The sequence below is a fragment of the Xiphophorus maculatus genome, chromosome 20, assembly GCF_002775205.1.
Source record: "Xiphophorus maculatus strain JP 163 A chromosome 20, X_maculatus-5.0-male, whole genome shotgun sequence".
Lineage (NCBI taxonomy): Eukaryota > Metazoa > Chordata > Actinopteri > Cyprinodontiformes > Poeciliidae > Xiphophorus > Xiphophorus maculatus.
The window spans coordinates 15,266,819-15,294,667 of NC_036462.1; the positions used below are offsets into that span (position 1 = coordinate 15,266,819).

The window sequence follows — 27,849 nt, forward strand, 5'->3', positions numbered from 1 at the left end:
ATTTTCATGATTTATTGTTTCTATCTTTTCTCTCCTTCTACCATAAACTGGATCAAAGTTTTTATTGGTCTCATTTCGCCCTTTTTTGAAGGACTTCATATTTCATTTTATTTGTTGTTTCTTTTGTTTTATTTATTTTGGATATTTAAAATGTCTTCCAGCCCCAGTGTTAAATGTTCATTAGAAATTAAAGTTTATTGATCTATCAGAATGTGTCCTTTCATTATTATGCCATTATATTGATTGAAAATTGTCTCAAAACAACAATATTATCATTTATCACAATAATTTCTGGAACAATTTATCGTCCGCTAAAATTTGTTATCTTGACTGGGAGTGGGAAGTTAGATTTTTTTTATCAGAGATGGTCTGTTTCACACCACTTTTATAAAAGTTACGAGCCGCCTTAGGGTTCATCTCATCAACAGATTCAAGCTCAGCGGCTCGTCTTCAACAGGCTCTGCACATTTTCTCCTGCTGCACATCTGAGCCTCGAACGCTTCCAGTTCTCATGATTGTTCCCCGCTTTTGCAGAGAACGCTGGGCGAAGAAGAGGGGGAATCCTGGCACTGAAATGAGTATTTTTAAGTTCTGTTTGTTGAGTCAGAGCATAGCTGGGCTCCTCTGTTATGTGGTTGCCATGGAGAAAAACACAGCCTCTTGTGCAATAAAATGGTCCAGGAAAAGACATTTCCAAGAATTTTTCAGAGTGGATAAAACAGACGGCAAATTGCAGAATTCATGAGGTGCTGCGGTCCACCCCCCACCCTCCGCAGCCCTCCATTGCAGAGCGCTCATATTCATTTTATGGAAGCTGTGAGGCTCGAGCCCTTTCGCCTAATTACTTCTGCAAGCAGATATGTTTTCCTATGAATGGAGACGGGAAACAAAACTGGAGTTCAGGCATGAGATTCATGATCATAGAAGCGGATGTTGTGGGTGTTTTATCCCCCGTTTCCCTCGCAGAGAATTCCTTGAACATGTGGAAACGAGAGATGCTATTTGATCTGACGTTACTGTACGCACAGACTCACCATGTGAGGATAAACTCATTTTTGCTTCAAAATGACGACATTCTCACAGCTTACGCTTGGCTAATTGTGGTCATTTGGGCATCTGGGTTTCTAAAAGCCAGATGCTTTTTTGTATTTCCTCATTTCTTTCATAAAACTGAGAGTTTTTTCTTCTTCTCTCCATTACTCTACTATCTAAAGAGGCCCATTAGAATGTTTTATTAGTGCAGATATGGGTGTGGGCTTTCCTCTGGCGGTTTTCTTTCTGGCAGAGATGGTTGAGCGATCCATTTCAGCCACTTCTTTCCCTACAAACTCCCTGTTTCCCTTAAAACTCATCACTTCTTATAGTTGGAACTGGAGACCAGAGCAGATTGTTTACAACTTATAATGTTTTCCGGTGCATTTCTGTTGTCTTTCTATCTTGACATTGTGTTAACGCAATAAGAAATTTTGCTGAATGATGAATTGTCTCAGTAATTATTGCAATAAACATTAATATTGATGTTTCGAGTCATTTTCAAGTGTTAAATTGATGATGGCGTAATAACTCAATCTGCTCTCTCAAAGACTAATTAACTTTAATTTTGTAAAGAACTGTCAACTGGAACTGGAAGATATTATAAATATCCAAAATTAAACACGACGACCAAAAACAATAAATGAAATGGAAATAAAAACCACACACAACCGAAACCATTAACAAAATTAATTTTGCTCTTCAAAAAATGATAATGTTCCGAATGTTAAATGTTAAACTCATATTTATTTATTATGCTATTCATTGATCAGATCCATGTTGCAACAAAAGGCAGCAACCTGCTAAAATTTATTTACCGTAATCTGATGCCTTACTAGAATCGGGCTAATAATGAAGGATTTTGTAATTTTTGGTTTTTCCATGTCGTTATTAGTAAGTCACCTGGTTAAATAAATAGATTTTAATGGATTTACAAAAACATAAACAATACATATGAAAGAATCTGGAACCAACTTATTTTTCTCACGTATTGAATTGAAAAACTGCTTATTCTTAACAATGCACCTGGTTGAATAAATAGATAAAAATGATCTGTAAATAGTAACAATGTGGAAATTGTTGTTTTTTTCTTGCATGTTTAGATTTTAACAGATCTACATTTAAGTAAAATGTGTAAGAACCTGGAACCGACTTATATTTTTTATGTTTTGAATTTGAAAAAACATTCATTTTGATTTTCTAAAAACTAAAGTAAACCTCACTTCCTCTTGTAACTTACCTGATTAAGTAAATAAATGAAAAAGATCTATAAATAGTAACAACGTGGAAATTGTTGTGTTTTGTTGGACGTTTAGATTTAAATAACGATACTTATAGACGAAAGAACCAAATAATTTTTCTTGCGTTTTGAATTAGAAAAAACATTTATTTAAGTTTTTTATGTGCGTTTAGTTGTAGAGTTGGAGATTTGTTCTCCAATATTCAGGCTGCATTTGAAGTTCAAAGTTATTTGGAGACAAAAAAACAGTCTTGAGCTGCATTAAGTTGTCCAACGCTGATGGCAGAAACAGAGAATAGATGCTTGAACCTGGTGGCCAGAAGGGCTTCTTCTCAACAGTAAAAAGAAACAGAATGGCGTCTATAAATTTCAGCAGGATTTATGGCTTCAGTTCAGCCAATTAGGTCCTTAGCAGTTTCTCAGGACGTGTAGTGTGTTGGTGAAATGACCTCACATGGGAACCCTGCTTGAGCAGTGACCCTAACTTCACCTCGCCCTCTCACAGCTTTTACGGCCTCCTCCCTTTAACCTCCCCCCGCCTCTCCTTCCCATCCCCGCACACCTCTTAACCTCTGTTATTCATCCTGTTTTCATCTTTCCAAATAAACCTGCCACCTGCCCTCCTCTCCGCTGGCTGCTCGCTCGCTCACTCGAGGAGGGGGTGTGCTCGTCTGGCTCGGGTTACGGCGAAGGCGCGGCGCGGCGAGCCGAGGCTCAGCTGAGCAGGAAGCTGCTTTTGCATTTTAAAGGCTCTTTGGTCGCACCGCTTCTTGTCATGAAGGTAAACGCCACTCAGATTATTAAAATACTTCACAAGACGCGACAATGAGGAAGTGTTGCAACCTTGCCTTCTTGCTTTTATTTGCAATTATCTGTTAGTGACAGAAAAATGTGCCCAGTCTAAAGCGACTAAATTACACATAAATGGTTGGTTTTAGCACTAGGTGCTAGATTTTAAGAGCATAAATCTGGTCTCATGCCCAGCAAGTGAACATTTGGTCAGGACTCCTGTAACACACTGGCATCCTTTGTTACTTTTTAATCCTGAACAAATGTTTCTGGTGATTAAACCTATAAAGAAATTATAAACAGTCGGCTCAGATGGCAGCAGAACTACAAGCTCTTCGGGGCTTTTAACGTATTTTGTACAAAAATCAACTGGCAACCAAGAAGCAGCAGTAAAATGGCAGGAACTTGCCAAAATTAGAGCCAATGGTTCAATGGCAGACCGGATCTGCTGGTAAAAACATTAACTAAGCAGTTTAGCTTGTAACCTGGTTTTCGCTGACTAAGCGGAAAATGCTGAGTGAGGAGAGAAAAATGTGGAGAAATAAAGTGGCACATCTCAGATCATGGTTTTAAAATCAAGCCGGTAGTTAACAGCACCATTACAACATCTTAATACCATTAAATTAGATGGAATTGGACAAGCTGGTGCATTAAAATCCAGCAGGTTTACTCAAAGTGGCTGAGTTGAGGCTAATCAGGTATTTTTGTTGTTAATTTATCTTGATGTAATGATTGATCGTTGGCCTCTCAGTCTCTGCAGTTGTGAACCGCCATTTACAAAAAAAAAATCAAATTGCCTAATAAATCTCAGAGAAACTAAATGTGGTCAAACAGGTTTTAAGACGCATCTTGGCTTCTTTTGTTCACGTTGCAGTTTGCAGGCTTAGCAGGTTGTAAGGAAAGCTACTAGTTACAACTGAGGCCACTCAAATAAAAAGAATAAAAACCAAATTAACTTTTTCAGTGAGCGTAATTAAACCTCCTTAGCAGTTTTTTGTGTGGAGTAAGAAAATACCCATCCATTGTCTTCTGCCGTTTATTTAGGAAAATAAATATCTCTCTTTTCTGTTTGCTACTGATTGACCACAGTTAGCATTAGTAACCGTAAACATTAAGCTTTTGCCTTTTTAAAACCCAGATATCATGGAGTCTCTTTAGCATCTTAGCTGTTAGCATCATTAGCACAATTAACATTTGTTGCTCTTAAGGTTTTACTTTATTAAAACTTGGCTATTATGAAGTTGATAGTTGCCTTCAGCATCTTGTATTAGCAGTTAGCCAAATTAGCATCATTAGCAACAGTAACTGTAAACATTAAGTTTTTTTAAACACATTTAGCATTGTTAGCACAGTCGGCAGTAGTAATATACACAATTATATTCTACTTTCTAAAAACTGTATTTAGCGTCATACATTAACTATTAGCACAGTTTGCAATCGTAAGTATAAACAATAAGTTTCTGTTGTTTTCCAAACAGACATTACAGAGTTGATAGAATTGTTTTTTAGCTTCTTGGTTATTTTTGTCTTTCATAAAATACAAAATTTGAAACTTTTTGGTTTCAAGTTTTCTACAAAACAAGTGAAGCAGACAATTATTGGACAGTATTGGTGATGTTTCCTTCCTAAACTGACAAATAACAAATAAATGTTCTTTACAAGCATAAGTACTCAAACCAACCCAGAATACATATTTGATCATTTTTAACGTTTTATTTCTGCTCTAAACGTCTCCAGTTTATCATTTGGAAGAATGTTCTTCTTCATTCCCTGCAGTACTTTTCTTTGAGACCGCTTGCCAGTCTTTTGCTCTTCCTCCCCTCCTCCTCCTCTTCCTCCTGTGATGTCCTTCCTCACTGTCTCTGTGAACGGAGGAGGGAGGCCGGGATGCAGAGGAGTGATTCAGTACCAGGTACTGAGAGTGATCCTGGCCCGTGTTTTGGAGCTGCTGCTGTTTGGGTTGTAAAGAGGTTATCCAGTGACATTTTAATCGTCAATCTGTCTCCTTTGCCCTGGCACTGGTATTAATCTGTGGGATTAAAACCCAGCTGGTTGGACTCTGCACTCGCTGACTCTTTGCGAGGTGGAGCTTAATAACAGTGGGAATATTGTGTGTGATTCACTGCATGTAGACGCAGGACGTGCTTATCAGTGACAAAGAGAGGTTTGAAGTCTGGAAAATTCAGTTTACTGCTGAGATTATGGTTTGTTAGCACATCTAACAACAAGAGTTGTTCTTTTATTGGATAACGTTTGCCGTTTCTTAATCAAAACTAATTTATTTATGTCAGACACAAAGAGTTACTGTTTGCAGTTTCATCGCTGTGATAATTTTTATGAGCTGAGATTCTAAACAAAAACACTCAAATGTTATTCTGTGTCTCCATAGGTCTGAGAAAATAACAAATCTTATCTTCTGGAAATTATTTTTGAAAGAGCAAGACATTAATAACAACAGGGAGGTTGTTATTGAGATTTTGATGCGGGGAAAAAGAGGATTTTAACCTTTACTCCTTTGTGCAATGCTGCATTACTAGGAGCCGCATTGAAAAGAATTCTATTCATAGACGCATTTTTGTGAATGCTCCATCATAAATACCAGTTTTCTTATGACTTGCAAAAGACCGATCCTTCTTTTGAAATCAGATTGCAGAAAAAATTGTGAAATGGGTTTTCTGCAAAAGAAGAAACAGACCCTTTCAACACATCCAAGAGTAAACGCATTCCTAGAAAATGTTTCATGCTTTAACATTTTATTGTTTAACAGCTAACCTCTCACATCAAATATAATGCTAATGATATGCAAAAGTATTGCTTTACACTGCAGCTTTTTGCTGTAAAAGTCGTCTACATAATTCAACGCACTCTTTAGAAATACTGCACTTATTAAATACTGCAGATTTTAATTATTAAAACGATTTACAGAATGTACGATTTCATGTGAGCGAAAGCTGAAATGTATTACCAGTAGATGTAAGCAGAGATAAGGAAGAGACTTAATGCCAAGGGATTAAGCTGGCAAAGATGGCGCTGGCACTGCTGCACTGCAGAGATCAAGTTATGTGGGGGCATGAACACAACACAAAAACATACATGAAAGCACCAAACCAGATTAGCTGCAACACTTATTCATGCTGTTTGCCAGACTCTAAATAATAGATTTAAAAAAATTTAAATATATGAAACACTTCTGCACTTTGTGTTTTGGAGATATCCTGCAGCAAGGCTAACATTTAGCATCTGATTTATGTGTGAATTATCCAAAACTGCCGGTCAGAGCTCGTTCTTTAATCAATATATGCTACAGTGTGAAAGAGAAGGTGTGGGAATAACAGAGAAGCCTAAAGCAGTTATGCTAATGTTGGATTTATCCAAGAAAAGCAAAGTAGTTATTGCTCTTAGGTTGAATTTTCCCACAACTTCTAACATTCTTATTTCTTTCATTTGTGTGTTTTTCAAGAATTTTCTTTTTGTTGTTGTTAAAATTCATTTTTATCTACTTAGGCTATGCTAAATTAAAAAGCCCATTAATGCAGATGCTTTCCCTTTCTCATTAACCTTCATCCCCTCTGGCCTTCAGGTCAGCTCTGCAGCTGCTCTTTGCCTGAATTGACAATGTACTAAAAATTAAAAGAAGCATAAATATTGTGTGTATGTGTGTGCACTGCAAAAACACAAAACCTCACCAACTATTCTTGGTTTACTTTCTAGTACAAATATCTTAGTACATTTGGAATGAGATAAAATGAATTTACAAAAACCTTTTAAGCAAAATATAGAAGGTTATTTTAAGTAATTAATTACTTAATATTGGTGACAACATACTTGTACTGCTGGCAGATTATTTCACTTATAAGACGGGGAAAATGTCTTGCAACTAGTACTTTTTTAAAATCAATTTAAAGAAATTATTTACTTAAAACAAGCTCTGATATTTTGCTAAAAAGCTACTTGTAAGTACGGTTGGACTAAATTCAAGTGCACTAAGATATTTGTACCAGAAACTGGACCAAAAATACATCATATTTAATGTCATTTTATGTTAAATATTTCTATAAGATTTTGTGATTTTGCAGTGTCTTTCAATATTTTATTATTTTAATATTGTTTAAATATATATGAGTGAGTCTCTGGTTTGTGTACTTCTAAATACTGAAATCGCTATCTTTCATCTCCTCGAAATCACGCTAAAAATGTTTACATTAATAAAATATAACCTGCAGAGATTTTAGTTTCGTGTCCTTTCGTCTGGGGTTTACGGAGAGGTCAGCAGAGGGAGGGATGCCAAAGTCGGCCTACTGTACTGAAAGAAAGGCAGGCATGCATGTCTTTGTTGTTATAGTTGCCATGTTTGGGCCTGAAGTGGAATCCATTTCTTCTCATGCAGTAGTACAGTATCTATATTTTTCCTTTTTGTTTGCTCTCACCAGCGGGATGATCCTTTCATGGGCACACAGGCAGTTCACTTCATTCAAGAACAGGTTTTTTTGTTCATGACGGAGACACCAGAAATTAAACTTGTCAGGGAAAGATTATGGGGAGTTCACGCTGTCTTATTTTCTTAAGCCAGATTTGGACGTGACGCACAATAGCAGTGAATGGAGTTAACTGCACAAAAAAATACAAGTGGCTCTACAACATGTTCTCGCTGTGAAATCTGAATTTCTAAATATTACTCTTTGTGCAACACTGTGGCTTTTCTTAGGATTTTTGAAGTGATCAGTCTTGTCTAATGGCGGTTGGCAAGCAAGGTTTTGTTGCATTATAGCCACCAACTTCAATGGAGCCTCATATATATCTAACATAAAATGCTAGATATATATGAGGCTGGACAATGTGGCTGGAAAAAATATATATCAAAATATATAAATAATTATTGATAATTTTTTGTTTTAAATATCTGAAATGCTGCCAAACTGTTTTCCTGTTTTATCCACAGTTTCCTTTTGAGTTGTTGTTTTCATTTTCTTCTTTCACTCAATGCAGTTCTTTTTATTTTTAAGCATGTATGAGGCACAGGGAGAAACCTTAAACTGATATATATATATATCTATATATATAGATATATATATACATATATATATATATATCTATATATATAGATATAGATATAATCCCGACTCAGCTTGGTACCCCAGTGAAGTAGGTACTAAAAATAGAGGCTACTGCTATGTAACTTGTGGAAAACCCTAATAACCATGCAGAGCAACGCCGGGCAGGTTCTACTGATCTGAATACATACCTTCATGTAGACATCTTTTCAACTTTTTACGGTTCAACCACAGTGTGACATGGGTTGACGAAAGACAATGTCAATTTTTCTGCGTATTGACTGAAATTTTACTTGAGGCAAGGTAGTCATGCTCTAAAATGCGTCTGTTCATTGAGCTTTTGTCCACCAAGGAGCAGTCAAGGACATGACTTTGTTTATATTTACTTGAAGGATTGTAAATATAGGTGGTTCTTCTATTAACACAGTTGTCACATTGACCACTGGTCTCTATTTTGGTACATTTCAAGGGTTTTGGTTACAATTTTTCCGTGATATATAGTTAGGTTTTCTGATTGAATAACAAATATTATGTGAAGAAATGTCGGGCTGGACAATAAATCAGTAACAAACTGTACCACAATATATCATAATCAATCTCAGTAGATAGTAGAACAGTGATGGAATATTCACTGAACTTTGATCCAGAACCACACAGCATTCTGGGGGATGTAGGCAGAGGAAAGGCTTTAGTTGCTCAACTTCTCACAGCCAGCTAGTCAAACTTGGTGGAGTCAACTAGCTCACCCACTCTTTGGTTACCTAGCAACTCACTCTCTCCTTCGTTACCTAGCAACAGCCTGGTAAGTAACTGGCGCAGTAGCAGCTTAAGGTTTCACCGCTGCGCCTCATAACGCCTTAAAAATAAAAAACAACTGCGAGTAGAAAACAGTAAAGGTCATGCCACCAGTTTGGCAGTATTTCAGATATTTAAAACAAAAATCAAATCAATAAATATCAATATCGACTGATATGAAACATATTGTGACACGTTTTTTTCAGCTGTATAGCCCAAGCCAAAAGAAACGCGACAATACAAAGAATGATGTTAAGTTAGGAATAACTTTTGGGAAGTTTTGTTACCTTACCGAGTGCTTTAATTAAAGTTTATTTGCCTTGAAGTTGGAAAGCTGTGTGTTCCTGGCAAGATTTTCCACCTTTAGGGAGAGCAGCTTGTCCTCCATCCACCTCAGACCTCATCAATTCTCAATCCCAAAGACAATTAGGACAATCCAATAAGCTTTACTCTAATGCCGACCTTATGCCAAGCCTTTTGGCTGCCTCTCTGTGACTGTGCTTCCATGACTCAGATAACTAGCCCACATAAATAAGATGACCTCAAACTGGACGCAGCAGAGGCGGAGTAAATTGATAAACTAAGCTAAGATTTAGAGAGGGGAAATGGGAGACGCGTCTGCATGGAAGAGGGATGAGGTTTCAGGGATATTCTAAGCACGCAGCGATAGTTTTCGCCCAGCTGTTACTGTACGGGGCAAGCACGGGGCTTTATATAAATCAAGGGACTGTCACACGATTTGTTCGACTGAATGGAGAGCTCAAGGCATCACCGCGACTACATCTACATGGAACCGCGGGGATCAGGTTACTGAAACTAGTATTCTCCCACTTCCAACTAAGGCTGTCACCCGAATGGCCCTGCCAGTTGCTGTGCCCTTGAGTGAGACAGCGCCCCACTAAGCACATGTCGATCTGGGGATTACATTCAGGGGTTTAGGAGGGGAAAGGAGGACGTAATCTGAAACTGTTGTGTCTTGTTGCTGTGCACTTTTCTTAATGCTGTGCTATCATGCAGCGTGCAATGGTATTGTATGACCACTGCCCGAGGAAGTTCATCTGTGGAAACTATTTTTGTCTCGCCAGATGAGTGCTGCAGCATGTTTTGTATCTTCCTAATTTCATTAGTGCTTTTTAGAGCCACAGCAGATGTGAGTGGCTTACATTTTAGCCCTCCATAACTGTGTGTGTGTGTGTGTGTGTATGCGTGTGTGTGTGTGTGCTTCCTAAAAGCATGAAATATTTACAGACTTGGCAAGATTACATAAAGTGAAGCGCCCTAGCTCGCATTTATGCTCTCAACAGCATAACATTCTCATGTGTATAATGAATATAAACCATGCATCTACAAGGCATTTAGCTGCAGCTCCAGGAAAGAAAAGGAAACTCTCAAACCATCTGTTTATGAGTTTGTCAGAAGCTTATTGTCAAACTTGTTTAGTTTAATGGATTGTGCCATGTTACAGATCCAAGATAAACAGCTTCCATCAATACAGAAGACGAGACGCCACATTGGCTTCATTGCCGAGAAACATTATGTCACTGCATCCGCCATTTTGTGAGTGGCAAGTTTGCCTTAGGTGTTTGCTAGGAAAGAGGATTTTTAAGGTTGTTTTTGTGTCTTTTTATTACTAATATTGAAGTTAATTTACAATATCTGCTCATTAAAAACCAAGATATAGCCACTCTAAAACAATTAGACTGCATTTAATCTGATCCTTAAAAATACACCAAGCCACTTTGTTAAATATAAACATTTTAACCATACATATTGAATTGTATTCTGTTTAGCTTTTAATTTTTGAAAGCTAGGGAGACATTATTTTAAAAACTAAAACAATGACATCCAGTGGGATTGAACTCATATTTGCTCCATTATAAAGACTCCAGAACCAGCAGCACTACTCAATCTGTGACGCACAAACACCTGGATAAATCCAGGACTTTGTTTTATTATTGTTCAAATAGGTTTTTTTTAAAATGTATGTTTAACAAATAAAGATCTATAGATCTTTTTATGATCTACCTTACAGACTTATTGAATGAGATGGCAGTCGTTAATAAAAAATAATCCTTGTTTCCATTAGCCACTCAAATTTATCTTGGTATCTGTCTTATTTTCTCAACTTTTAACCCTAAGATACACAAAGATACATATATACTTTCACACACAATGATATTATTATGGAAGTATCTAAAAAAAATTATATAGTCATCAGTTTGCATAATTTATTTGTGTGGAATATAATTCAAAAGCTTAAAACCGCTCAGTCAAGATGTAAACTTTAAAAAACTGTCTATGTCTTACAGATGTAAATTAATTGTTAATTTAGGCTTATGTGTAGCTTTATGATTAAAATCAGGCCTGTTTTAGTTGGGTTTGGTGACTAATTTAATGACACAAACATGTAAGATAAATATTTTCACTAACTTTTGTTACATTAAAACACAAGGCAGCCATATTGGATTGGAGATCACATGTTGTACTAGAATACCTGCCATTATAAATCAAAACTTCCAGGGAGAAATTCAATATTTACCACCCTCTCTAACTTATTCACATTAACAGATTTAATAATTTTATTATTACCATGTTTTTTGGCAAGGCTGTCACTTGAGTTGTGGCTGTTTGTCAGATTGCCCATCTTTCTTTTAACTTAGAAAATGTAGGTTTGAAATTGTTCCAGTCTGAGGGTGTAGCAGCACTGAGAGCCAGAATTATTGTTAGTTTTTACTGGGAGTCTGAAGGGACACACTCTTATAAAGTTTGTTACAACCTGTCAGACCTAAAACATTTTTACAGCCATCATGCTTTGACTCGATTCTTTCACTAATTATCTTCTTTATAAGTTGTCTCCTCTGCGTTGGACACATTACTTTTATTCTGTCTTTTATGCATTATGTAAAATCATTTTTTTCCTTTTTTTTGTAATATAACCAATCAAGGGCAAATAATTGGGCGTCCTTGTTGGAAGACTTTAATTTATTAATTTATTATTAGAATTTGCTTTTAATAATCTCTTTTCTGCAGCTCTACCAAAGTAAAAAATGGTTTGCACAGCACAGGTACTTAACACTACTCTATCAAAAATGAAAAAAGCCTCAAGTTGTTATTCAGCAGGTTGGATAAACAGCAGGATCTCCATTCAGATGTTGATGTGTTTGCAGTGAGCCGTGTGTGTGATTATAAGTCACGCTGGCATGAAAATTGCCACAGCCTTGTGCTTGTACAGTATTGGCTTGCTGTTATATAGCACTAATTAAAAAATAATGCATGTCTGCTCTTGCCCATCTGCTATTAAACCCTGTTTAGCCCACAGGTTTGCTTTGAACTGCTCCCTCATTACTGCTTCTCAAAGAAATATCATACAATAGCGAGTTGAAAAGGGCAATGCTTGAATGGAGTCTGAAAGGGGAGGCTGTACTTGGCCTTCAAATACACATTCCTTCGGCTCAGTGCTTCCTCTGTGGTCCCCCGCTTCTGGCCCACTCCCCCTCCCACTCAAGACTCAGTTCCCACAGGGGACTCAGCCAAAGCAAACTCCTCAGAGGAAGTCTCCCTCTCCTTCCAGTGTGAGGGGAAAGAAAGGGATGCATGTCCAATCCGGGCCCTGTGGGACTTGCGAGGCGGTAGGATGTGCGGGGAGGCTGTTATGGCTCCGCGGCAGTGCTGTGTCTATGATGTGGTGGTGAGTAAAGCCTGTGCGGCTGCTCTCCTGTGAGGTCAGTGTCATATTTAGCCAGCAGGTCCCTTGTGGTGTCTGGGAGTGTCTGTTTTCTGGCTCTATTATGTCTAGTGCTCACAGCCTTCCTGGAGCTGGAAACCTCAGGGTAGAAATAGTACCAGACAAGCAGACATCCTTTGTCAGGAAAACAGCAGTCACGTCAGTAATTACAGAGTCTGATTACAGCGGCCCGGCAGCTCTTAGAATACCACTGGCCTGGACCCAAAGACAGGTGAGGGGTCGAGTCACCGTTGAGTGGGACGCAGTCTGGAGGAGGTCTGGGTTAAAGGATTTAACCTACAGTAGCAAAAACAAACACGGAGCTTTGTGTGTGAAAGGTGTGTGAAGTGGTGACTGGTTAGACAGGTGGAGACATGAGGGGAGTGTCCCGACAAATATGCACACCTCATGAAGCGCTAAGTCTGCACTTGTAAATACAAAGCAAATAAAAACGGGAATTTATCATTGCGTATGTTTAACTGGAGTTATTTATTAAACAGCCGTTAAAACTATTTCCAGTTATTTTATGTTTACCTTGTGATTTGCTCTGATAAAATAGAGTTTAGTAGTTTCACAATTGACATACATTTTATGTGGGTATATTTTAATCATATTTCAGATTAAGAAATCATTTTAAGTCTCTTTATTTGTCTGCCTGGGTTCACACTGCCCATCTAAAATACATCTAAATCAATTATTTAATGTATAATAATTTACTAAGACCTTTTGCACATCTGGAAAAAAAAATATAATATTTTGTGATTAAGGCATGAAATGTTACTAAAATAGAAATACAAAGCTGCTGAGCTCAGCTTGCTTGCCAGTTTGACTTTAGCAATTGCTAAAGCCTAACTGTAGCTGTTGCTAAGCTATCTAAAATGGATATAAACTTAAATTTTTTAATCTATTCTAACAGTGGTATCCATCAAAGGTTAAAGGTTTCCTTGGCAACCACAGTTAAGATATGCTGTTTTTCAGTAACAACTACCTCAAGGTTAAAATGTTAGTCACCAAGCAAATTGGTACTTGGTTTTAGCATTCTTACTAAGTTAGCTAAATATGGTTTTAAACTGCAACTTTTTAAATTTGTCATAGCAGTAGGGCATATTAAAGATTAAAGATTTTCCAGAAAAGTACAGATAAGTAACAACTACTACATACGCTTAACCAGCGAGTTTGTTTTTTGTATTACTGTGTAGCTAAATTAGTTAAAGCTGTACACAAGCCAAAAGTCTCGCTCCGAAACAAAAACTTTCTGAGCCACAAAATCTTACATCTCTCTTAATTTTTATCAAGCTGATACATTAATTCACAAAATAACAATTTAGAAACAGCACACTTAACCCTGAACACACAATTCCTACTGTGAAACATAGTGGGTGTAGCATTATGCTAACCATTTGCCAGATTTTAACAAAGACTCTAAAGAATTGAATCTATGTTTAAGTTTTAAGGGGTTCTATCTCACATGCTTTAGCTGGATATATGCTTATAACTGCTTATAAAACAATATATTTGTTTTCTTTTGCTTCAGAAACCAAATATACATTAATATGAGTTAAAAAGAATAATGGAAACCATCAAAGCACTTCCACAGAAGTTAGTAATCGTCCTTATTTCCATTAATGGTTGATACAGCCAATCGCTACCAAATAAAATAAATGGTGCTTCTGGATTGGCTGCTTTGATTGGAAATGCTAGGCAAATAGCATGTCAATAAGCATTAATATTTCAACTTCTAAACCTGCATTTTCTTTTGAATATTAAAGATGAGCTCTATGGAAAAATCTTTAAGTAAAATAAAAATACAGCTAGTTTTGGTCAGCTGTCTTATGAGACATCACATGTATCAGCTTGATAAGCGCAGAGAAACTTTTAGGAGGGAAATTTTATATCGTGATTAAGTGATGATGGAAAATAACTGTGATGTATTGCCTAAGTCTGGCTATTAAAAACTCACATTGGATAAAGTTTTAAATCATTTAATGACTAATATTGAACATCCTCCTGAATTCCTTTTTACAGTGCATATGAGACATTTTTGTCTTTATTTTAGGTGTGCTGTGCCAGACCCAACGTACCACCTCCACCTCCATCAGACACACACGCTCCTATGAATACACACACCCTCCCACATGCACATACGTGTCTACGCTCCTTTAACCACCCACCTGACCACATGTCCCACTCACAGCTGCATCTACACACACACACACACACACACACACACGCACGCACACACACACAGAGCGTGGCCTTGTGTAGAAAACCATTCTAGACGTGATTCATTACCAGCCAGGCTTCTCGCGAAATTTCTATTTTTAGGTGATTACAGCAAAGCAGCGGTAAAGATTTTCACAAACATACATAAACCTGCATGAGTGTGCTTCATTGAGGATTTCTGAGGGGAAGTAATCATTTCTCTTGAATCGCACGCAGGGAGATGGGAGTGTTGGCCCTTCCTGCAGGCAGGATGTCATAGTAGTGAGTAAGAGAGCGGGAAGCAGGTCTGTGCTGGCCTCTGCGCCTGACTAGGTAAACATATCCTCTGTCTGACAAGTGCAGACCCGAGGGCTGTGAGCAGGTTAGCCGTCCTGCAGCTTGCAGGAACACCACAGTTTTTACAGGATTCAGCACTTTGCATCCAGACGGATACTTTAACTCCTCCTTGGTTTTGAGAGTGCCCTCGAACTGCACATGACTCTGCAGTTCTGCGTCAACCGTGCGATCCCATATGCAGTCAGATCCGACTGCAATTACTTTAATTTGTCTTCCTCCCTGTCTGCCTTTGGACTGCGGTGTCTCTGTGGTTCGGGGAGTCGATCTGCTCCACCTGACGGCGCCTCTTCTCCTTGGCAGGCAGCAGTGTAGCCCTACGCTGGCTGCCAGCCAGGCCAGCTTGAGTGTCTGCTCAGCTCAAAGGCCCGCTCACACACAAGCGCACAAAAACACACACAGATGCAGGCATGCCAAGCCCAGAGATTGAATGCTTACACAGACGCAACTTCCATCCTTTTGCCTCACTGTGGCTCTATAATTTGCTCCCTTTCCATGACCGTCTCTTATTTACTGTGGGAAGGAATTCTGAAACATCTCTTCATGTTCTGACAAATCTGTGTGCCTCTCATGAATAACACCTTTTACAGTCACAGGGCAGTAGTTTTTAGAAGTTGCAGGCTCTTGAAATATCCACTGTACTCTGTGATGTAATGTGTGCACTTCATCTCCACGAGGATGTCGATGATTAAACCTCCACTCTGCCTCTCTCTGCAGTCCCCCAGCCCGATCCCGACCAAGAGGGCCAAATTTGACAAATTACAGTCTCCGCCATCTGACAAAGACAGGAAGCCTGACTGGTTGCAGTCCATATCCAAGTCTGCACACAAGGTTTGTAAGCTTTACAGCATCGTAAAAGAAAGTATTTATAACCCATGAACGTTTTTAAAAAATTCTGTCAGCTTACATAAACTTTGTTTCATGATTAATGTGACAGTGCAACATAAAAGTAGGAAAACGATGCATGATTTTCAATAGTATTGCAAATAAAACCGAATCATGTGGCATCCATTTGTGTTACTCTGATACCTCTAAATATAATCCAGTTTCAGAGATTGCATTAAAAAGTCAAGTAATTAGTGAGTAGAGTCCACCTGTCCGACTGGACAAAAAACTGTCCCTAAAGTTATTATGATAAACTTTAATACTGTCATTTTGAGACCATTTTCATGTAAATAAAATAATATAATATTGTAAGGTTGCCCTCTCAAGGACTAATAAACTTTAATTTTGTAAAGCATAATCCACAATGAAACTGGAAGATGTTTTACCAAAATAAAACACAACAAAAACAAGAAAAAAAAGGAAATAAAACCAAAATAAAACTAAAACTGTATTAAAAAAATCTTTAAACTAAATTCTCCTAAATCATCAGAAAACCATCAAGCTCATTGTAATTTATCATGTGATTAATTGATTAATTGCTTACTGCAACAGGCTTACATGTTTAAACTCAGTAAAAATCCAGTGAGTTTGTGAAAGTCTCTGAGGTTTGATAGAGAAAAATAAAAGCTTCATGAAGACAGAGGAAGCCAGGAAGGAAGTTTAAAACAGGATGAGGTCACAAAACAGAAGTCCAAGTTTTGAAATGTAATATTCGGTCCGTCAGTTAAAAAGTACATTTAAATCGTATTGATGGGAGCTTTGGATGAGCTGCAGAGACCCACAACTTTGTTTGGTGGTAAAATAACTGCAACTCATCTTGAACGCACCTCCTCCATGATGAAGCACGGTGTTGGCAGCATCATGCTTCAGAAGGGAGAGAGAGGCTGGTGCTAAAAACAAGGAAATGCTGAAAGATAACCTGGTAGAGTTTGCAGAAGAGTTACAGAGTTCTTCCTTCCAGCAGGCCGGGTTCGTTCAGGTGCTTGAAATCCAGGAAAATCCTGGATTTTTTTTTAGCTGTTTTCAAGGTTTGGAAAGTGCTTGATTTCTCTATAAAGTCCTTGAAAGTGTTTGATATTCAAACTGCACCGTTTTGTATTGATTTACAATCTAACATTTGATTAAAAGTCTAAAATTGGAAAACTTTATTTACAGCTGAAAACAAACATTTTCACTTTTTTTCTCGCTGTTGAAGTTAAATTAGACTAAACTTTTATTGTTTAACGTTACTTAAAATTACCTAAATTATTTGTATTTGCTTAAAGCCAGAAAACTTAGTAAGAACATTTATTTTTAGAGAATTTTTGTAACTTTCTTTGTATATTGTGTTTAATCATTTAATTTGAGCAGGAAAGTCATTTATCTTGTTGTTGTAATGTAATGAATATTTATCATTCCTAATTTCTCAGCAACTTATTGATTGTGTAACTGAGGTAAAGGTTGATGGTTTTTGTTGAATTAGTTCAATGTGTTCGAGAGACACTTAAAAACATAAAATTTTATTATATTTTAGTTTACTTCATCCCTGCTGTAGATGTAGAATACTGACACATTTTAATAACAGTAATAAATCAGGTCACTTATAGTGAATAGAAACTGTCTTTTCTTCAGTTCATTTGTGTTGCTTTATCTCCAAAAGAGGTGCTGGAAAAAGTTTAAAATGCTTGAAAAGTGGTTGAATTTTACTGTGGGAAAGCGAACGATGAAGCAAAAGGTGTTTTTTATTTTTCTCAGTTAAACACAGTTATACTATTTGTCTTCTATGTCTCTGTTTTGCAATCATCAGTGTTGATCTATAAAATCTCCATTGAAGTTGTGGCTGCAGCATGACAAAAGGCGAAACAGTTCAAGGGTTATGAATCCCGTTTCACGGTGATGTAAAGCTTAAAGATCACAAGACTCACTCTCCTTTCAGTCATTTCATTATCATATATGTATGACCTCCAATTATGTGGCTGTGTTTAAAATAGAGGGGCCTTTGACTGCGTTCTCCATGGCTGGTTTAATGTTCTTAGTTCACAGAGTTTAACCAAAGTTGTTTTTTACTCTCAATAGGATCTGAAACAGGTCCAGCTGAAACAGAGGCCCTCTGCTTTCCGCCCCTGGTCTCCAAAAGCCGTGGAAAAGGAGAAACCGGTACCTCACAAGGAAGCTGAGAGGTGAGTCCTCTAAACAGATCTGTTTTAGTGTGTGCGTATAAAATACAGCATATTTGATTTATGCATACTTTCTCCACAGACCCAACAATAGGAATCGTGAGACTCTGGTTTCTCCTCTGCTCCATCCCAACAAAAGCCACGTTTCAGGATCCAAAAACATTTCCATAAAAGAGCCACATAACAGCAAACCGACCCATTCGATGTGTTCTGGTCAGGCCGAGGACATGGACACCGACGGAGAGATCGACGTGGACGACTGCGATGATGGTAGGCTAAACATTAAATAAGTTCAGCGTTACACAATCAGTCCACGAAGAGACTTTTTTTAGTTGCAAGTGTATTTCATTGTAAGCAAAGTAGATGAATCACAGAGCAGCTAGAGGAGGGCGATTCCAGAACAACTGCGCCATCTGGTGTTGGAAAAAAGAACTAAAAGTTTAAAAAACAGGAAACTTATTGGGGGGTTTTGTTGTTGTTCTAATATTTTCTGCCATATTCCTCTGAAATCTCTTCAGGTCCAGCTCCAGCTTCCTCCCTCACCTCACCTCCAGTGGCGTACGGCGGCGTTTCTCAGAGCCTGTCTCCCCAGGGGCCTCCGCAGACCCAGGATCTGGCTCCCTGGCAGTCGGGGCCTGTTTGCTCAGAGATAGAGGCCATGAGGCAGATGCTGTATGCTGGGATGGAAACCAGAGAGGCCAGGGAAAAGGTCCTGCAGGAGATCGTCCGGATGAGAGTGAAGCAGGAGGAGAAGCTGGCGGCTGCCCTGCAAGCCAAACGCAGCCTGCAACAGGTAACTCCTCACCTTATGGTTACTTTGTGAGACATAAAGTAAAGTATTCCACACTAAAAACTCCTCAATAAATGAAGCTTTTGCTGCAGCAGCATAAAGGTGATCTATTATGCTTCCTTGAGATGGTTAATGTAGCTCTATGGGCTACAAAACATTACACTTTATGCACAGAAGTCTAATATCTTTGAAAAGCATTAGTAGAACCTCCTGCACAACCACAAAGAATGTAACAAATGGTTTCTGAATAGTAAGTCAATAACAAAACACTTGCCTTTTCCAGCAGCCATTGTACAGCGCATATAGCAGTAAAACCAGCTGACCAAATATGCTGGAGCGATGCCTATGTTGCTAGGTGACAGACAGTGTTAGGCTGGAGTTGCTAGGTAACGGTGCAGTGTGACTCAAAAATTGGAGGATTTTTAAAACTATGTCAAAAGAAGAACCGGTTGCTTTTTTTTAAGCAGTTGGTTTGTTTTTAGGAGCAGTAGAAACCCAAGTAGAAGTATAAAAACGTGTAAAAAGTGAATTTTGTATAATGCGTCCCTTTTAAAAAACACTCTAGGAAATAACTCTTTTAAATAAAAGCTGTGATTACACATAAATATATCTAGAAGAACTGTGATTTTTGTGTCTGATTAACTATTCCCCTTTTGATCTGGTTGCGGGTTCAATATTAAATATAAAGCTGACCTACTTTCATTAAACTGGAAATGGGTCGGATTTATATTTAAAATCTCCTTGTCCTGTTGAGAATTAGACTTCTGTGCAACGTCATATAAAAACCCCAGGAAAGGGAAACAGGAGATCACTAGTTTAATGTTCCTTTCGATCTAAATCAGGGTTCCAAAATTTTTGTCAAGTGGGCCAAAATAGGCAGCTTGACTATCTCAAAAATTATAATTTTTTTAAAGTACAATCACCAACTTTATATTTTAACCTACTCAACAGTTAACAAAGCATAGACTACTTTAATTAAACAAATTGATTAATCATATTTTGTGTAGGAATGGGATCGTGGATCCAAATCTTCAAATGGTTTTTGCATGTTTTTCTTGTTAAATAAAAGGAATCTAGAAGAACATTTAAAAAATATTCTCAGCAATAAAAACAGGATCTAGTTCAGTCTTCATTTGAAAACACTTGCTGTATTTAGCTGTGTTTTAATACATCAATTAAAAGCAGATTTTTGAGTCTTGCCCTAATTTGTACAATGCTTTCTTGAATTGTGGCCCCTGGGCCTCACTTTGAACACCCTTGTCCTAAAATGTGCATTTTATGTCAATTTAATGGGTAAATTTCTTATCCTACTCTCTGTTCCGCTTTTAAAAGTAAAGTCTGTTGTATTTATTTGGGGCACAAGGCATTTAGGAAACAATTATTTCTTTACATTTTGTCCAATACAGCATAGATCTCTGATCAGGTTTTTCAATTTGAGATTATGCAACTTTGATAACGCATTAGTCTATTTAAAAATACACACATAGGTGCCAATTAGGCTGCTGCACAGCCGGTTAACAGCCGGTGTTAACAAGCCTAAAACTGTGTGATTTTTTTGTTTAGGAGCTGGAGTTTGTGAGGGTGGCTAAGAAAGGCCGCCTGCGCGACGCCATCGAAGCCAAGCGCAACCTGCGGAAGGAGATTGAGCGCCTCCGTGTGGACTGGGAGAGGAAGATGAGGGACGCAGAGGAATCCTGTGGGCGGCTGAAAAGAGAGCTGGACAGAGAGAGACAAGTTCGAGTTTGCGACCAGGGCTGTGAGGCTGAACGTCTTCGAGTCAAGTACTCCACTCAGGTATGCAACGCCGCTGAATCACTCGAAAGAGGAGTAATTATAGTAATAATGTAACCCTCAGATTCAAAGTTGCTTATCAAAATACAGAAAAAAAGCTTCTGACATCAATTATGTAAAAAAGCTCAACCCTTTCTGCTTGACTTTAATACAGTGTAGGGCTGATCTGTTCATTATTTTTTAATTAACCGATTAATAAATGGATAGCAAATGGTGCTAATAGGAGATTTTTTAACTAGGTGAAGCTAAAACTATGCTATTTAAGGAGTTCTGGTTAGAACATATTTACAAATATGGTTTATTGTAAATATTTTTTGTGCAGTTTTTTGCTTAATTACTGCTCTGAGAGTGTCGTTCTTTCTGTAAATATTCTTTTTTTGAGTTTTAATACTCCAGTTAACAATTACTAAATTAGTCGACAATTATTACAATAATCAATTTATCACAATTTGTCTGATTAATAATTTCAGCCCTGATACTCAGCATCATCTTCAGGGCTTTTCATGGTTATTGTTGTTGTTTGGAAACTACTGAGCAACTACGGCAACACCATTTGGTCAAATTTATTTTAATTTGTTGAACAAAGCTGGAGCAGAGTTTGAAAATCACAATGAAATGAATGAGTACCAGTACGCCAAGCGGAAAAGTGTAGGCCTGGCATGTTTGATGTGCACGTGTTTGGGATGTTTTTGTTTCGCCCATAACTATTTCAAATCCAGATATGTTAAATTATTGGTTTATTAATTCTAGGAACATTTTACAAGTATGAAAAAAAGAACATTTTCTAAGCTGCTGCAGATGACAAGGCTTATATTAGACTACGCCTGGACAATAAATCAATAAGAATATATTACAATAGACATGTGATCAATATCAATAGATAATACAACATAATCGATAGCCATCACTTTCTACAATAACTCTTTGAAGAATTATAATTAATATGAGCGACAACAACATTTAATTTCCCTTTGGGGTCAGTAAAATATTTGTGAATTTGAATTTAAGTGAATATTCAATATACAGAATATTCACTGAACTGCTCTCCAGAACTGCAAGGCATTCTGGGAGACATAGGCAAAGGAAAGACTTTAACCGCTCATTTTCTAACAACCAGCTAATGAAGGCTGGTGGCATTAACTCTCTCACTCTTTGGTTACCTAGCAACTCACGCGTTCCTTGGTTACCTAGCAACGACCTGTTGCTAGGTAGCTGTTGAAGGTTTCACTACTGTGCCTCATGACTGCTTAAAAATAAAAAACAACGTTGTGACGTGAAAACTGGATTAAACAGGAGAGGTCACGCCACCAGTTTGGAAGTTTTTCAGATATTTAAAACAAAAACTTTAATCAATAATTATCTATATCAACTGATATGAAATGTTTATATCATGTTAAGTTTATCAGACGTATTGGACAAAAAAATTCAGTTTGTCAATGAATGTAAATTTTTATCTGGCCTGTCACTCATGAACGGACCAAATTTTGCTGCATTTTTTTCAATCTTTTTTTTTTCACAGTTTTTGAAAAAAAAGAAAGTAATGTGTTTACTAATAGATTTAACAAAGTTTATGCATGTGTGGTTTTGTTGCGCAGATCGAGGAGCTGCACATGCAGCTACAGCAGGCGGAGGCCGACCGAGAGCAGCTGAGGCAGGAACTTCAGCAGGAGAGAGAAGCTCGGCAGAGCCTGGAGAGCGTGGTGAAAGACCTGCAGAACCAGCTGGCCCTGCAGGCCAGCACCAGTCCTCCCGGAGAGAGCAAGGACGCACACAAAGACATAAAATGCCAAACCACACAGTCCAGCAGAGGATCCTAAACATGCACATGTAAAAAAAAAAAGAGAAAGAAAGAAAGAAGACTGGACGGAGAGACTCAATTGAAAGGAGCTCCTGTTGGGGAATTTAAAAAAAATAAATAAAAAGTCACTTTTGTAGAGGAAATAAATCTGTCATATATGATATGTTATAGTATACATCAATATTATTATGAGAATATGACAAAAAAAAAATCACTACATGAACTGGAAAGAAGCATGAGCATGTAACAGAGTGAAACTATGAGAGACTTGTTCAGCGACAAACACACCGTTTCAGCGAGCCGTCCTCCTGGCGCTGCCCCAGAGTTTTGGTTTCGGTATAAGCTATTCTGAGAAACACAGCAACACAACACTACTTGAATATGAAGGGAAGGAGCCGGCTGCCACTGGTGGAACGAGAGCGGACGACAAGCGTCTTCGTGCCACTCAGAGGTGTCACTGCAGACCACTGGAAGCTTACCACTACTTACCTTTAGGCATCTGCTCGACTTTCAGAAACACGTGGAGCATTTTAAGGAAAACTTCTCGCTCAGTTCCACCAGCAAGAGAAACAACAACCGTATACGAACATATATAGCAGCTTATCTACCTTTTGTATTTGATATAAACCTGAAGTATTGGCGGTTCTTCAGTGGGCGGCCTTCATGCTCACCATTGTTTAGCTCCTAGGTATTTTATGTAAGTACTAGTTTTTGTTGCTCGTTGTGGTTTTGTTTTGTTTTTCACTCCCAAGCCATGCAGAGGATTTTTTTGGTTTTGTTTTGCCCACTTTAGTTTACAAAAGTTTAAAAAAAACAACACTCCTTTAAAGAAAAGAAAGTCCTAAACAGCTGTTAATGTTATAAAATGGTACTTTGGACTTTTTAAGTAATTTCTAATCTAATTCGCTGCCTATTGAGAGAAAGCGACTTTTTTTTTGTTTCTTTTCTTTTTGGTCTCCGGTTTTAGGGTTCTTAAATCAGCAGTGGCTGTTTGTATGAAAAACATTTTTACATATATACTAAATATGGATATCTATTTTTTTACTTTGAGAAAAGTAATTGCACTTTTTAAAGACAGAACCTAGCATTGTACTCCCTGTTACATTTTTAGAATCAGAAAGTAACACGAGCTCTGAAATTAAATTCACTTTTCCCTCAGTATACCGTCTGATGTAAATACAGTATTGTAAATAAGATGTTTGTTGGTATGGTATGTATGCTTGCCCCAGACTTAAGTTGATTATGCATATTATTTTTCGTTCTTACTTGAAACCAAAAAAACAGAGACTATTTGAATTTGCAGAACTGTAATTTGATTGTTGCCCCAGTAACAGGGCATTTACCAAGCTGGGTAGATTTATTGATTTAAACTGTTAGTAGTTGTGAGTTTCTCTCACCAAAAGAACTTTAAAACCTTTCACTTCATGTTATAGATGAATTATTTGATGAATTATAAAGTATATAGTTCACCTCTGACCAAAAACTCACAAATATATGATATATTTCTCAGCACTTCCAGCTCCATCACAGATTAACTCAGACCTTCTGATGGTTTTTGAACCATTTTGGTGCTCTCACGTGTAATAGACAGGAAACACTTTCATGTCTTATCATTACGATACCCTCTCTCAGTATTTGTTGGGTACAGTATAATAGCGGTATCTGTGTTATTTGCTGATGCTCCTGTACTTTCTGGGGCCTGGAAGTGGGTTTTCACTGGCCTCTTGTTTCAGTGTTTTCCTTTTCCTTTCAGAAAACTTGTATAATACCCATTAAAATTTAAACCAGTTCTACTCAGTTCAGTTTGTTGTGCTTGTTTGTTTCTGTTTTCTTTAAAATCCAAACTGATTTTGGTATGATTAAACTTTTAGTCTATTGTTCTTTATATTATAAATCAAATTTAGTAAGATTCAATAGAGTACATCTGTAAAACATTTGACTCTTGTCACAAATTATTACTTGGATATAAATTCAAAAACCTCCCCACAGCATGATGCTGCCACCACCAGGTTGCACTGTGAAAATGGTGTATTCACATGCACTTTGTTTTCCACTACTGCTGGGTTGTGGATGACGTGGTACCGACGTCACGCAACGGGGACCCGGATGGGAGGCAGAATATGTCTGGTGAGAGCTGGAGGAGGTGGGACCTCTCCTGCTGAGTATGGTGTATGTAGGAATTTATGTAATGGTGCCCCAGTATATTATACAGTAGGTTGCGCCAGTCATTGTTGACTCATGGTTGCTAAAAACTTTACAAGACTGACTGATTTTCGTGACATAGTGGGTGTAAAATATTGATATTGAATAAAATGTTACATGACTGGCTTCATTTTCACTCTTACATTTAACTTTATGACACACAAAATTACAAGTGGATCGTCCATATTGTCTCCAAGTGTATTCTGGGTAAAGCTTATCACCAGCCGTCCACCAACGTCATCATCAGTCACTTGGCAACAGATGGCAAACTAGATAGAGTATTTTTACGGACTAAGTTAACATGAGTGGAGCTTGTGACGGTGCGGTGAGAGGTTGGAGAAGGAGTTAGCAATGGTGGTTAGCCACTCTAACCCAAAACAGCAGGACGCACTGTTGAAGTTTTCCACACTGTCACTTTATTTTCACTTCGTCCATGTAAAGCCAGGTCTCCACGGTACTAACATTTCAGTCTCATACATGAGAAAAGAAACGATAATTCACCGCTCTGCACCTCATCATCACCGATGATCTCCTCTACACCACATGGAAGACGAGTTCTTACTCTGTACAATAGTACAACAAAAGAAAAAGGGAATAGGCGCCCCCTTGTGGTGATACCTACTCATGTCTAGGAACCAAGCAGTATAATGACTGTTACAAGCTCACGGAGCGGCAAAGTGGAAAGGATGGGGGGGAAAGAGCAATGAAAAGCCAAAAACTTAACGCATATTTTGTCCTCGTCTTGAAGATGAGTCGGACTTTTTTGTTGGCAGCGATTCAGACCCGCCAAAACTGCCAGCCCAGCGACGGAACCGGACTAGATACAGGTAGCAACTCTGACATTATTCACAAAGTGTGAGTTAACTGTAGACTGATTGTAAACTGTATCAGTCCAGCCGCCGAGATTACATCCCCTTTTCTCTGTCGGTGGTACAGCGGTGATGTCAGGGACTGAAGGCTGAGTTATAGTCGCTTTTGACAGTTCGGGTTGAGCGTCTTTGAGCCAAGACAGCGCTAATGGCGTTTATAGTTAAGGTTTACATTGGAGCCGCCTGGAAGAGAATCTTCCAGATCGTCCAGTTTGTGTGAACGGCGGCGCGCGCGATCCGCGCCCAGTTACAAACATCCAGAGGTGCGCGAGGTCATCAGTCACTGCGCTGCGCATGCGCCGTGTGCCTCTGCGTACCCGCTTCAACGCGCTGCTGCTGCTGCGTGCTGGTTCAACCAGTCAACAATAAACTCAGCTTCAGCAGTTGCTAGCTGCTCCAGGCTCTGAGTTGAAATTGATAGAGTGTAAAAATGATCCGAACCCATCCGTGGTTCTGGACTGATTTGAATTTGTGTTGTTTCGTCATTAGTGACCACGTAGCCTGATGTTTCTGTTGTTCTCTTGGTTTGTTGGACTTCATGTCAGATGGATTTCAGAATGACATAGTCGCTCTCTGTGGTGATGAAATTTGTAAGCTCCGCTGTTGCGGGCCTGTCTATGTTGTAAAGTTAAATTATTATGAGCTTTATGATTTGGGTACAAAGGGCCCGGTCATTAGCTCCGTCCCCCGGCCCGACGCTGACTTGTTCCGCTAGGGGTTTCAACAGTTATAAAAGAGAGAAAGATAAACGTATTTTCGTGTTTTGAAGGTAGTTGGTAATAAAGGAGTAAATAAATAAAAAACCTCTTCAGAAAGTTATAGGTTAAAATTTAAACTAGCTATGAATTATGTCTGAATAATGTGTGAGCAACAGATAACCTCAATTTCTCTATGGGATTAATAAAGTTTAACCTAACCTAATATTTTGTCCGGTGTGCAGGAAGATAATTAGGTATGAAGTAATGCTGTTGTTTCACAAAGCATGTTATGCAGCTCTGGAAACAATTAAGAGACCACTTCACTGAACCCCTTAGAATACCTCACAGTTATTATTGCACCAAATATTGATTTCTAAACTTTTCCTGAGTGAAAACATTATTATTGTTGTTTATAAATGAATACAACATATACCTATAAAAAGTAAAATCAGAGAAACTGATCATTTAAAGTGCTCTCTTTTTTCCAGAGCTGTTTATTCATGAGTCGCTTTTCACCATCAAGCTAATAGAAGTTTCTAAAGTTTCAAAACCACAAAAAAAGTTTCTGTATAACATTCCAATAGTTTTAAATCACTTCAAGAAGATGGAGGAGAAAGCGCTGTGAGTGACCAGAGTTTTCTCCTACCTCCTGCTGCTCACTGCCAGCCAGCTGGCTGAAAGAAAACTGCAATGCTTTTTTTTCCCCCACTTCAAATCTAAATTTGAATATTTGTAAAAAAAAAAAACAAAAAAAAAAACAGACAGTTGTGGTGTGAAAAGTTCCACTTGTATTTTTTTCCCCTTTGAGTCAATAATGTTTTGAAAATAGAGTTAGCAAGCTACAAGAGGCGATTCTGTAAAGCAGATGACTGAACATATTAGCTCATCTTCTCAATATAAAAACCAGAACTGCAAAATAAATGATAATTATCTGCTTAATAAGGAGTAAAACTAGTACAAAACTACTACTACTAACACTCTGGCAATGTTAGTTTCCGCACCTCCTGTTTCTAGCCGTGGATTGTTTTATATGTTTATTCTATATTTTGCTTGAGTTTATGCATTAAATGTGAATAAAAAAATTAAAACTCCATTTTTGCGTCTTTACTTTAAGTGAAAGCAATTAGATCATGTTACTTTATTGTTTATAGTTTGAGAGACATTTAAATAATAGAGCTGTTGCCTATCATCCTGTTGCCTAGAGGGAAATCCTAACTCACAGTTCAGGAGAAAACATTTCCACCTTGTTTACACCACCTAACCAAACCCTAAGTCTCAAGTCTTTGTTTTGCATTTTATTATCTTCAGATTTTTAAACGTGAAGATTTTTAAGCTGTGCATTGAGCATGTGAAGTCCTCCAGCCACAGTCTCCCTCCCCAGGAGCTTACTGGCTTCACAGAAAATCCCTCTATCAAGACCAGGCTGAAGCCTCACTGCAGGATTACAGCTTGAGAAAGATTTAGAGACTCAAA

General features: G+C 38.0%; 1 protein-coding gene across 1 annotated transcript in view; it reads left to right on the forward strand.

Moving 5' to 3' along the window:
* Positions 1–24,404, forward strand: part of LOC102224049 (ski oncogene-like) — a 53,389-nt gene extending 28,985 nt beyond the window's left edge. Inside the window, exons 2-7 of the mRNA XM_014475929.2 lie at positions 15,905–16,018; positions 18,128–18,231; positions 18,311–18,498; positions 18,747–19,021; positions 20,582–20,812; positions 22,405–24,404. Coding sequence (XP_014331415.2) covers positions 15,905–16,018; positions 18,128–18,231; positions 18,311–18,498; positions 18,747–19,021; positions 20,582–20,812; positions 22,405–22,626 — 1,134 coding nt within the window. The 3' untranslated portion in view covers positions 22,627–24,404. The remainder of the gene's footprint in view (positions 1–15,904; positions 16,019–18,127; positions 18,232–18,310; positions 18,499–18,746; positions 19,022–20,581; positions 20,813–22,404) is intronic.
* Positions 24,405–27,849: the final 3,445 nt, after the last annotated feature.